Genomic DNA, 11,588 nt, shown 5'->3' with positions numbered 1-11,588 from the left:
CTCAGCCAGGAGGGGTGGGGCCACACGTCCATCATCCCCCCTCCCCCAGCCAGGAGGGGCGGGGCCACATCTCCATCACCCCCTCACCCACTGGGTTGAAAGTGTGGCCTGGTCTGTCCCCTTTCTGGACTGTGTGTCTCTCTTAAAGGCAGTGAGCTTGATTTTTCAGTGTTATATATTGTGTCCAATACGCATGTTATGTGTGCTTACGGGGCTAGAAAAGAGGGAAGAGTGCAAAATGCCACATCGGTTCTAGTTTTTTTACTTTCCTTTTGTTTTTGTTATATCTTAATTTTTTCAGATGTTATCCTAACAAGTAAAAGTAGTACTGATGTATGGGCAGCATAGGGGTAGGGCAGTGATTCTCAACTTTTCAAAAACTACCATTCCCCAGTGGAGCTTTTTTAAGATTATTTTGCTCCTAATCGTCTTCTTCCCAGCTCCCCATGAATAAAATCTTAATGCCACACATCCACTGTGTATCTGTGTATCTGTGGAGGGGGACAACCCATCGTAATATCTAAGACTTTTTCACATACTCCCTCCCCCAACAACAAAAATTTTCCCCCTTTGGGGACCCTATTGAGAATACATGGTGTGGGGTGACTGCATTTGTTTCTTTGGGCTGTTGTAACAAGTCACCACAAACGTGGTGGCTTAAAACAGCAGAAATTTATCGTCTGACCGTTCTGGAGCCGGGAGGTAGAAAACCAAGGTGTCAGCAGGGCTAGGCTCCCCGCAAGGCTCTGGGTTGGCGGGGGTGGGGGGGTGGGGGGAAGGGATATTGTTCCTTGGCCTCTTCTAGCTTCTGGTGACTTCGGGCACTTGCTGGCTCATGTCTGCGTCACTGCAATCTCTGTCTCCTCCTCACATGGACTCTCTCCTCTGTCTTCCCCTTTTCTGTCAGTGTCAAGTCTCCTGTCTTTCTCTCAGAAGGACCTGTCATGGGATTTAGGGCCTGCCCTGATAATCCAGAATATCTCATCTGGAGATCCTTAACTTTTTCCAGAAAAAGGCCACATACACAGGTGCCTGAGTTACGACATGAAAATGTCTTTTGGGAGCCACCAGTGAACCTGCCACAGTGACTAAAATATTTTTAGGGGACGCATGCCTTGTGTCAGTGACAAGCGAAAAAGCTCTGTGAGCATTTCACACCTCACAGCGCTGGTCAGGTGCAGTTATTAAGGTTCTGCGGTGCTTCTAGCGGTTATAAGGATTTTGTTGGGGGAAGCCGGGGAGGATAGGCCCCTCACATTTCCCCCATCCCCAGAAAAGACCTGTTTTTCCTCCGCCCCCTTTGCTCAGGTGTAGCCCTTTGGTGCCCTCTCGTGGATCTTGTGGTAACTACAGAGTCTTAATTCTCCGAGGAAAAGATTCCGATTTTAAATGATTAGCTATGAGAGCCATAGAATAGCAATTAAACAACAGCAGAAGGGACTTAGGGCATCTACATTATAACCCAACACAACTTACGTCCACCCTCGGAGAAGCGGTGCTAGGCAGAGGACGCCGGCTGCGCGGTGGCTTCCGGACTCTTTTTCCCGCTTTCCCATTTGCAAAGAGCTCTGTCCCTTCATGGGGCTGCCTTCAGTGTGGCGTCCTCCTCCCCTATGTCTGGAGCACAGCCACCCCTCTGTGGAGCCTCCACGGCCTGTGAAAGCACCTGCTTGCTCTCCCTCCCCTGAGAGCCGTTTTCTAGCAGGGATTTCTCCTCCCTGTGTGGCAACGGGGAAGAACAGAGAGGGGGTGGGGTGGGGGTGGGGGTGGGGGAGCAGGGGACTCTGACTCCAAGTGGGTAAATCACACAATGAACCCTTCACATACATCTGCATTTAAGCAGGTTTTCTCAAGAGCTGACTGGATCTTAACTGTTTTTTAATAATGTTATTTTTAAGTCCATCCACAAATTCAAACATTAACCGAATTGATTTGTGTGTCAGGCATCATGCCAAGGTCGGGGCACACACTGCTGAGTCCGACGGAAGTGGTGTCTCTCTACCTCGGATTTACCAACAGGGAGCCCAAGATTGAACAACTGCTGTGGATAATCAACGATAAGAAGTGCTGTAAAGGGAAAATATAGAGGGAGGCACAGCAGGTGAGCCAGACTTGTTGCGGGGCTAGGCAAGGAATTGAACAAAGCCAGGAACGAACATTGCGCATGCACAAAGCCGGGGATGAACACTGCGCATGCACAAAGCCCGGGATGAACACTGCGCATGCGCAAAGCCAGGGCTGAATGCGCATGTACACCCACATCTGCTGGCGCTGTTAATCTTTTTCACCAGTTCAGCTGTTTCAGGAAAGCGGATGTGGGAGGTCTCGTGCTAAATTTGTAGACAAATCAGGTAGGAGCATCTACAGTTACATTAGAAGCTCTTAAAAATTGAAATCAGGAAAAGCAGCTTTGGTTGTTAGCTCCTGGGGGCCATTTTTAAATGAAGTCCCCGAGGATGAGCCCTGTGTCTGATTCACCGTGTCACCCTGTCTCCCCACAGTTAATAGCCGGAGTTGTATACAGAGAAGTTACCAAAAGCGAGTCAAACACTGACCTTTCCATAAGCAACAGACTGTTGAGTTCAAAGGTTGCTGATGCCAGGAAGGAGACCAAATGTGTGATGATGGCGGCCCATCTCCAAGATGGTTGTCATCAATTCCTTCCCACTCTGTCCGCCCGTCTGATTCTCCACTGGAGGGTGGCATCTCTTCCTCTGCACCACACCCCATGGATCTGGGCTGGCCGAGGTGGCTCGTTGATCCGTAGGATGGAGTGGAAATGATGTTGGGGACTTCCAAGGCCAGGTCCTAAGAAGTCTTGCAGCTCCACCCCAGCTCTTGAGGTACTCTGGGCCCCGAGACCCCCCACACGTGATGAGGGTGACACATGATGAGGCCATCCCAGCCCAGGCACCAGGTGTGAGCGGAGGAGCTGTCTTGGATATTCTGGCCCTGGAAGATAATAAACAGAAGCTATTCAAGCCACCCCGGCAGAGACCCCAGACAGCGTGGAACAGAGATGAGCCAAGCTCCCTCCATGTGCTCTAGATGTTTTTTCATGCCTTTAAATTGTAAAGCAGCAGATGCCTGCGAACATGGCTTTAGCAACACATGCTGAAAATAGAACAGCATGTTAACAGGGCCCAGAGTAGGGCTGACATGTGAACTGGAGAACGCTTCAAAATTTGGTTGTTACTTTTTCCTGTTCCCCACAGCACTGTGTTCACACCTCCATTCTAAACCTCCCCATGCTGCATTGAGGAGACAGCATAGCACACTACTTAAGAGTTTGGGTTTTCTAGTGACGACAGTCTCTTATGTGAATTCCAGTTTTATAACTTAAACTGAGTGGCCTCAAGCAAATGGCTTAGCCTAGACCTCAGTTTCCTCATCTGTTAAATGGGAATGACACACAGAGAATCAACATTGTGGAGTACTTCAGATTAAGTTCAATAATGCATGCAAAGCACTTAGTGCCTGTCATCTATTCACATTTGGTGGTCAATCAATCAAATGGTAGTTGGTGGGGATCCCCAGAGCACAAGAGCCTGATCATAACTCATCTTTAAATTCAATGTACATTTCAGTGCCCGGGACATAGTGATTAATAAAGGCTGTTGCATGCATGACAAAGTGAAACCCTATGTTACAAGCTTTAAGACTGACCTTTTTAACATATAGGATAACTTTGCCTGTAAATTATTTGGAGCCAAGCACTTTAGGGCATTTCTGTACCACAAAGTCCTGTAAGAATCAGGTGTCAGCGGAAAAATAACTCAGTTCCATTGCTTTTGGCATTTGAGACCATCAGGGGCTGGACAGGACCTTAGTGACTATCTCTTGCAACCTGTCTCATGGTGCATATGTAAAGTGAGTGGTTTGCCCTCAGCCACCCACCTGCTGTGGGGACAAGAGCCCAGTGCAGAACTCCTTCCCCGTTATGATGGAGTCCTTACCCTCTTGCTTTGCATTGCAGGGCCATTTGGTATGGTCAGGACTGATCACTAATCTTTTCTACGAAGGGATGGTGCACCTCTGGAGAGGCAATGGGAGAACCCGTCGGGAAGGCAAGAACCACCTTGTGGTGTGGGGACCCTTCCTTTATGCATCTGTCCCACTTGTCAACGTGATTCTTACACCAGAACAATGACTCATCAGTAAAAATCCCCTTTTATTAGTAGTAAGATGGCTGGGATGCAGTTTAATTTTTCTGTAATTAAGTTTGGGGTTTCATCCTAGTTCTTGGGGCTTTCTTCTATTTCACTGCTTTTAGGCATAAATGTCCTGTTCCTAACTTATTTTACTGTGTCTGTTGAGACCTAATGATTCTTCTTTGGTTTAGCAAACCCGAAGACACAAAGTATCAGTTAAGTTAGTTATATAGTTTTAATTGCTTTTAAGTTTCAAATGAGTGAGACAACACGGATACCAAGTAAGCAAACTTAAGGCTTCTTCAGTTGCTTTTTTTTTCTCGCCTTTGAACTCATAGAGGCTGCTGTTTGCAGCTCCAGTGTGGACAGTCCACTTAGAGCACCTTTTAAATTTAGTGTCAAAACAGGGACTATAGGAAAATCTTGCACTGTTTTCACCTCTGTGTTCTGGCAGCCAATTTCTGTGCATTGCTTAAGATGTCGCCAGCCAAAGAACATTGTCCAAAGAGTATGGAAAAAGAAAATCACATATTTGTATAGGTTGGAAAAATTCAAGTAAATTCTTTACTAGGGCATAAGGATAATAAGACCGCTGGATGATTCCTCTACATTCACCCCCTGCCCCTTGCACAATCAGGATTAGTTTCTATTTGTTTTAAAAGATTTCATTTAGGACAAAAAATTCAATTAATGAAATTTTTCTAAGAAAAAAAAAAACTACAGGCAAGAGCCTGAGCCTGGGGTGGGTGGGTGAGTGGGGAAACCCAGATGTGCCAACTCTGAAACCCACAGCTGTGCTTTCCGATCTTGAAATAAATCTGTTTCCAAGAATGGAGGTTTCTGTTGTTCACATTTGTATCTCGAATCATGCAAAAACATCAATGACATCTTTAGGTTCCAAGTTCAAATCCTTATTTAGGGTACTTGAACCTCATACCTAGCACTTACAAGACTTCTGAGATGTTCTTTTCAATCCTGACAGGCTACTTCTATTGAGAGGTAGGGAGAAGGCAAAGGGAAACTGCACCAAACAACAACAGAATATAATTATATGAATGTTCTGAAGTCAACTAGCTGACCACATTCTACGAGAAAAAATTATGTGGGGTTTTAAGAGTTTAATACACAATTCAGCATTAACACTAGGTCATGTTTAAAAGAAATTAATCCAGACCAAAAATATTTGGCCACTAGGAAAATCAAGAGTTTGGCTCAAAATGTAATACTAACAGTAAATTACAAGGTTGGTAGAAGTTTCAGGATCCAATCATAAGATTAACCTGATGACTTTCTAAGTGGTGGCAGAAATGACATGGGAAGAAATACGTAAAGACCCATAACACAACAGCACCTCCTTTTGAGCTGGTAGATTCTAAAGCTCATTTTTCCTTGCCTAAAAAATTTTTAATGGTTTCTACTACAGAAATTACTTCTAATTATTTACTTGCATGTATTCACGTATATGCTGTTACATAGTATTAGCAAATGTCAAGGCTAGTATAAGCAATCAAAATTATTATCTTAAGGGAAGTTAAAGGAGAGAGGCTGTTTCTCATCCAGTTACAGACCGAGGACATTTTAATAAATTCTCAGAAAGAGGCTAAGTGATAAATAGGCATCACACCAACCCCAAGGTGAATGGTCAAACTGCTGATGTTACAGCTCTGATGTCCAATTCCCCCACATTAATTATAACCAGGGTCAGTCAAGGTCATGTGGTGTGGCTGATTACACTCCCAGAAGCAAAATTTGAGATCCAATTTCTCACTTGCCACAATTTGCATCATCCAGACATTTTATCCAAGGATCTGATGCTTCAAAGCTGGAACATTTTAGCTCAATTTACTTTTTGAGTTGGCTGCTAGAAAGTTAGGGCCAGAAAGCCTAACATGCATTTTGTGTGCCAAGTTCACTCCTGGTTTAATGTTGTTTTTCACTTCCCCTTTACCTAGAATCATCTTACTTAATCCATGCAAACTTTATCACTGTGTGTGGCTCTGTAAGCCCTCTCTTAAGAATTTTTTGGGACAAGGCAATGAATAAAACAAACTTGAGATACATTTCATTATATATCACAGGCTAATTCAAGTCAAAGACCTCAGAGATTTAAAAAAGTGGTAATAGAGGGACACCTGGTTGGTTGGCTTTGCCGGTGAGCCTGACTTTTGATTCAAGGTCATGAGTTTGAGCCCCACAGTGGGTGTAGAGATTACTTAAAAAGTGGTAATAGGGTGAAATAGGTTAAGGGGATTAAGAGATACAAACTTCTAGTTATAAGTCATGAGGATATAATGTACAGCATATGGTATATAGCCAATAATATTGTAATAACTTTCTATAGTGACAGATGTTAACTAGACTTATTGTGGGGATTTTTAATGTTAAAAAAAGGTAACATTTCTTAGCAAATTCATATTGTTCCTAGGGCAAGATTCAACTTAAAAAACTCTGAATTGGGAGAGTTAAAAGTAAATGAAAGATGGATTCAAACTGCCCCCAAATGAATGCTCCCAGAAGCTTCTAAAATTCCAGAAAGGTCCATCAGAAATTGAATCATTCAGATTAAAAAAAAAAAAAAAAAAAAAGTCTGACTGGAAAGGTGCTTGGTCATGGCACATTATGGCATACAGGATAACCAGAGGTGGATTCTTTATTTCACAAGTTTCAAGATACAGTACAAAATGAATCTGTACATCTCTCTATTAACAGGATTTGTTTACACAATTATATTACACTTCACCAGCCTTTATACTGTATTTAAATACAAAATAAATTTACAAAAAAGTCTACCATGGTGTTCCTTCCAATGCCAGCTTATGGTCTTTTTAAACTTCTCCTCAATATTGATAGTGGTTATACCTTGATCGTACTGACATTGATTTCTTTTTTTAAAATGAAAGAGACTAGTGTCAGCTTATCTGTCATTCCACATAGGAAAAACAGTGCATGTGAGAGGCTTTCCTGCACATGACCAGGACATCCTCTCATGCACACAGAATTGGGAGTTTTGCTTCTGTAAATAGTCACTTTAAAATACAAATCATTTTTACTTGGGATATTTTAGGTTTTCTTGAAATACCAAGTGAAAGGAGAAATTTAGCTTCAAGGACTACACACATTTAAAAAATTAGGTAGTGGCTCAGACAATATGGTGTTCAGAAACTATATTTTTCATTTATATTGGAGAGCAATGACTGAGGAAAAAGATTTTCATGAAAACAGAAGTTTCTTTTACTTTATTTCTTGCATTCTTCTAGTCATACTATTGTGCAACACATATTAAATTCACTTCCAGAACAAATATTAGCTGTCGTCGGGGCAAAAGTAGCCCACATTGCTCTTCTTGGCAGGTAAAGGGGCTGTTTATCTGACACTGTTTGTTTTGAAATGTGCATGTGAAACATTAGTCCAAACCTCTGTAAAGGAAGTTTTTTGCAGATGGAGCTAGACAGTAATACACATGCTACACACATGAAGAGCTGTGGTCTCCATTTACAGGCTTGCATGCATACTTCCAAAACGCTGGTTTGAAGAACAAATGTAAGGAGCTAAGGAAGGAGGGAAAAATGAAGCCAAAAAAAAAAAAAAAAAAAAATCCTATACAAAATACTTAAGTTTCCTGGAGGCAAAAGCAGCTCCTTAATTAAATAAAGCATCTGATCACGGTCAGATCACAGAAGTTTCTACAACTTCCCAATGGTACAGAGCTAGAACAGCTTAGCAGTAAAACTTTCACAAATTAACCTTATATGTACAAGGGTAACAAATCCTCAAGCGTATTAAGGTAAATGATTCCAAAGTTAATCTCATTCAAGTGCTAAAATAATGAATTTTGGGAAAAAAAAGGCTTTTACTTTTTCTGTGCCACTGAATATTAACCAAAAATAAGATAAGCCTTACTCAGAAAACAGAAACAAAAGTTTCAAATACAGAAAGAAAACAAAAAACCTAAACACCAATGCTACCTTTGTAACATAAAATAGAAGCAAACAGATGGTCTCAAGACTCTGAAAAGAGTTGACTAACCACAAACCAAACACAGAGGAGACTATAAGCCAAGTACTACTGTTGTCACCTTCAAAGGCAGGAAGACAGGCCAACGGGGCCAGGAGACAGGCTACCACAGAGAAATGAAGCTGTACTCAATCCGCTAACTCTAAATTCTAACATTAAAACTCCTGAATCCCGGAGTTAGTTTAATGTCACTGACATTAACTAGCTTTAGTTACTGTCATTTTATTCAAATGGATGCCATTTGATTAGGTAAGTATTGAGCATTATTTTAGGAGAAACACCAAACCCAGTTCCTACTTGCCTAGGTGTTATGTCCCATGAACAGAGAAGAAAAAGGGAGCAAAGTATTTTGAGACAGTCGTAAGGACTGAAGTCACAATGCCATAGAACGAAATTGTTTTAAATATACTCTTCAAATTTCCTGGAGCAAATGACCCAGAGGACAAGCAGGTGGTGGAAACAAGCCAGGAAGAGGCTATGTGGGATATCAGTAGTAAAAAGGACAGGGCAGGCAGTGGTAAAGTAGCAGGAAGTTTGTTATTGCATGAAGAACACGACTGCGCCTTCCCATCTGCCTTTAGGTAGTGCACGCTGCTTTAGGAAATGTCTCTTCAAAGCACAAACGGAGGGAAGTAAAGCTAGAGATAAAAAATGCGGCTAAAGGAGAAATCAGGTGGATGGATGGTAGAGGGGGAGAAAGGGAAGTTCAGTCATCTTGGAGGGTTTTAAAACATTTAAATACATTAAGACAGTTCCTTCGAAATGAAACATGGCCGCTCCCGTGAACTCTACTCATCTTCAAAGGGTGAGGAGAAGCGGCAGTGGTGAAGACACCAACATATTGTACCGACTGCACTCAAATCTCTCTCCGTGTAAGAGGTTAAACCCATCTTTCTATTTAAGAGCTGCCCAAAGCAACAGGACGCTCTGGAGGGTCAAACTTCCTACCTTTCGGATATGCTCTTATACATACGGTTCTGTGGCCACCTCTTCAAATTTGGAAGCAATTATGTGGGAGTAAAGTTTGCTTATCAGGTTTCTCATAATACTCTAAAACACACACAAAGAGCATACGACTTCACACCGAAAGCCTTCACGTTCATTACAGACTCATTAAATCTAGTTCTAAATATAATCCCAACTTCAAAAACCAAAGTCTTACAACTCTACAGGTAATAAGCTCTTCAAGTCTTCTGGCAGATGAGGGATTATGGAAAAAAGAGTAGAAAGGTTACTATAAACAGACTGAGGTCAGGAGACATAGAAAGTCTGCTCAGATACTAACGTAGTCTCAGACGAGACATGGGCTGGTGAATACCACCATCTGACAATAAAAATACAAATTCAGTTTAAGTTTAAATTTCTTCATTTGCAGGATATGGGAAGTCCTCCATTTTCTTTGAATTGTTGCTTTGCTCCACACTATTTAACCAGGTGACTCTCAAGTGTCATAGCCTTGGTATTCCTACACTTACCAGTGGGAAGGTGGTGCACAGGATCGCTAAGGAAGTGGCTGATTTTCTACTGTAAGAGAAAATGGCAGAAGTAAAAATCGACCTGGACAGTATAAACAGGCTTTGGCTTTCCTCAACCACTGAGTTTAATGCATCTTAGATTCTCTGAGTTTCAGTTTTATAATGGTAGTCACTGTATGCCACATCCTGGCAATAATATTTCAAATCTAAAGAATTCAGGAGGGTGAGATCTGTTCTTCTGCAGTAAGAAATGCAAAGTAAAATCCTGGGAACAAATGCTTCATCTTTCGGGAAAGTGTGTCTATCATCTCTGTACCCCACCCAGAGTTCTTTCATACGGTTTTCTAATTTCTCCCACTTAGTCCATCCTCTGGCTCCTGGATCAAGGCTCTGTATATTCAAAACAAACAAGCAGATTACACTGAGTAAGTGGGGGCAAATTCACATGTTAGCTCAAGGAGTCAGTTCACAATGTTTTATATATTCCATTCCAGAGAAGTGAAGTTCACATCAAACTCTTTAACACGCCTTTCAGTCTTTGAAGGAGAGACGAATGGTAGAAAGTATGACAATCACCAATTAATCAGAAACCTCCCAGCCTTCCCTTTTAAAATAACCAATATGTTGAATATGTATACTTGCATGTGGATTGGTAAAAGTTTCTCAGTTACTGCAGTTCTGAAACGATCTGAAGACTTTTTTTTGTTTTTTTGTTTTACTTAAAAGGCAAGTTCTATTTTCAGACTTTCAAACATGTTAAGGTTAAACTTGGAACTAACTTTTTTCCTTTTTACAGTGATCAGTTTTTAGTGTTGATGCACAAGACCTTAAAGGTGGTTGATAGAAGAACTTATGCACATTGAGAGAGTGACTGAAAGGACCCAAGAAAGACAGCTGGGTACGGCAGACATTGAGTGTCTCATATGTTTCCAGAAAAAAAGGGGGGGGGACCACTGAGAGTTGTTATTCCATACGGCACTGAAACAAACATTCAACTCAGTTTAGGTGAGAGTTACTTATCCCTGAAAATAAAGGCATCAGATTCTAAGCAGCTTTAGGAATTCAATGCTTCCTTGTGCCTCTTCCAGGAGGTGATCGCTGATCCGACGTCCTAAATCCAATGCAAGTGTTCTCCGCAAACAATTTCCTTAGTTGTCACTGACCATGGCTGGACACGGTGGCTGTTACTGCGGTGGCTGCTGCTCTGGTGGCCCCTCCTGCTGTTGTGGCACCGGCCGGGGCCCCGGAGGCCTCGGGACAGGCATGTCTTGGTGCTGCCTCTGCCTGTAAGCTATAACTGTTCCCAAGAGCAGTGCGATGATGGTCATGAGGTAAAGGTCCCACTCAGGTCCCAAAAGCTGGTCCATGTCAAGTTGGGTGAACATATCTCGAATCTTAATGAGAATAATATAAAAATCATTATGATCACTAGTCAGAGAAGGAACTAGGAAAAAAGTTACATCGCAAATTACAGATGAATACAGAACTTATTAATGTCATTGGTTTTAGGAACATTTTGCAATGCAATAAAAAAAAAATGGCTTTAAAAGCCTTCAACTGAAACTCAAAAAATAACAAGTCTCAGGAATTGAGTTTTGTAACAGTGGGTGATACAAAGTGTCTAAGAGTGTTCCTTTCCACCAGTAATCCAACCCACTCATTTCCTACCATTTTTCACAGAAAATACTTGCAAGGAATACAGGGGACAATGGAGAGCAAGGGGTAGCGATTAGTACGTCGGCACGCCTGTCACCTAGCTGTGACGGCACACTCACTGAGAAGCCCCATTCTAATGACAGTAGGGGACTTCACATCTTCTCTCATGTAACTGACGATGGAAGGGATTCCAACGTTTAATGGCTGAATGGCTAATGCTTTTTAAATAGGATTTCATAAAATCTTTAACACCTGAATTGGAACTTTAAAGTTACATTCTTCGTCTATGATA

At 42.0% G+C, this 11,588-nt stretch overlaps 1 protein-coding gene across 2 annotated transcripts in view; it reads right to left on the bottom strand.

Annotated features, from left to right (window-relative positions):
* Positions 1-6,776: 6,776 nt before the first annotated feature.
* Positions 6,777-11,588, bottom strand: part of SEL1L (SEL1L adaptor subunit of ERAD E3 ubiquitin ligase) — a 55,664-nt gene continuing 50,852 nt past the window's right edge. The window contains exon 21 of one of the 2 annotated variants that reach the window (XM_027569832.2): positions 6,777-11,034. In XM_027569832.2, coding sequence (XP_027425633.1) covers positions 10,825-11,034 — 210 coding nt within the window. In that variant the 3' untranslated portion in view covers positions 6,777-10,824. The remainder of the gene's footprint in view (positions 11,035-11,588) is intronic. The other variant, XM_027569833.1, reaches the window with a different exon arrangement.

This window comes from Zalophus californianus, chromosome 6 (genome assembly GCF_009762305.2).
Source record: "Zalophus californianus isolate mZalCal1 chromosome 6, mZalCal1.pri.v2, whole genome shotgun sequence".
Taxonomy (NCBI): Eukaryota; Metazoa; Chordata; class Mammalia; order Carnivora; family Otariidae; genus Zalophus; species Zalophus californianus.
Note: the sequence above shows the minus strand (reverse complement) of the source record. Positions and strands in the feature narration are given on the sequence as shown.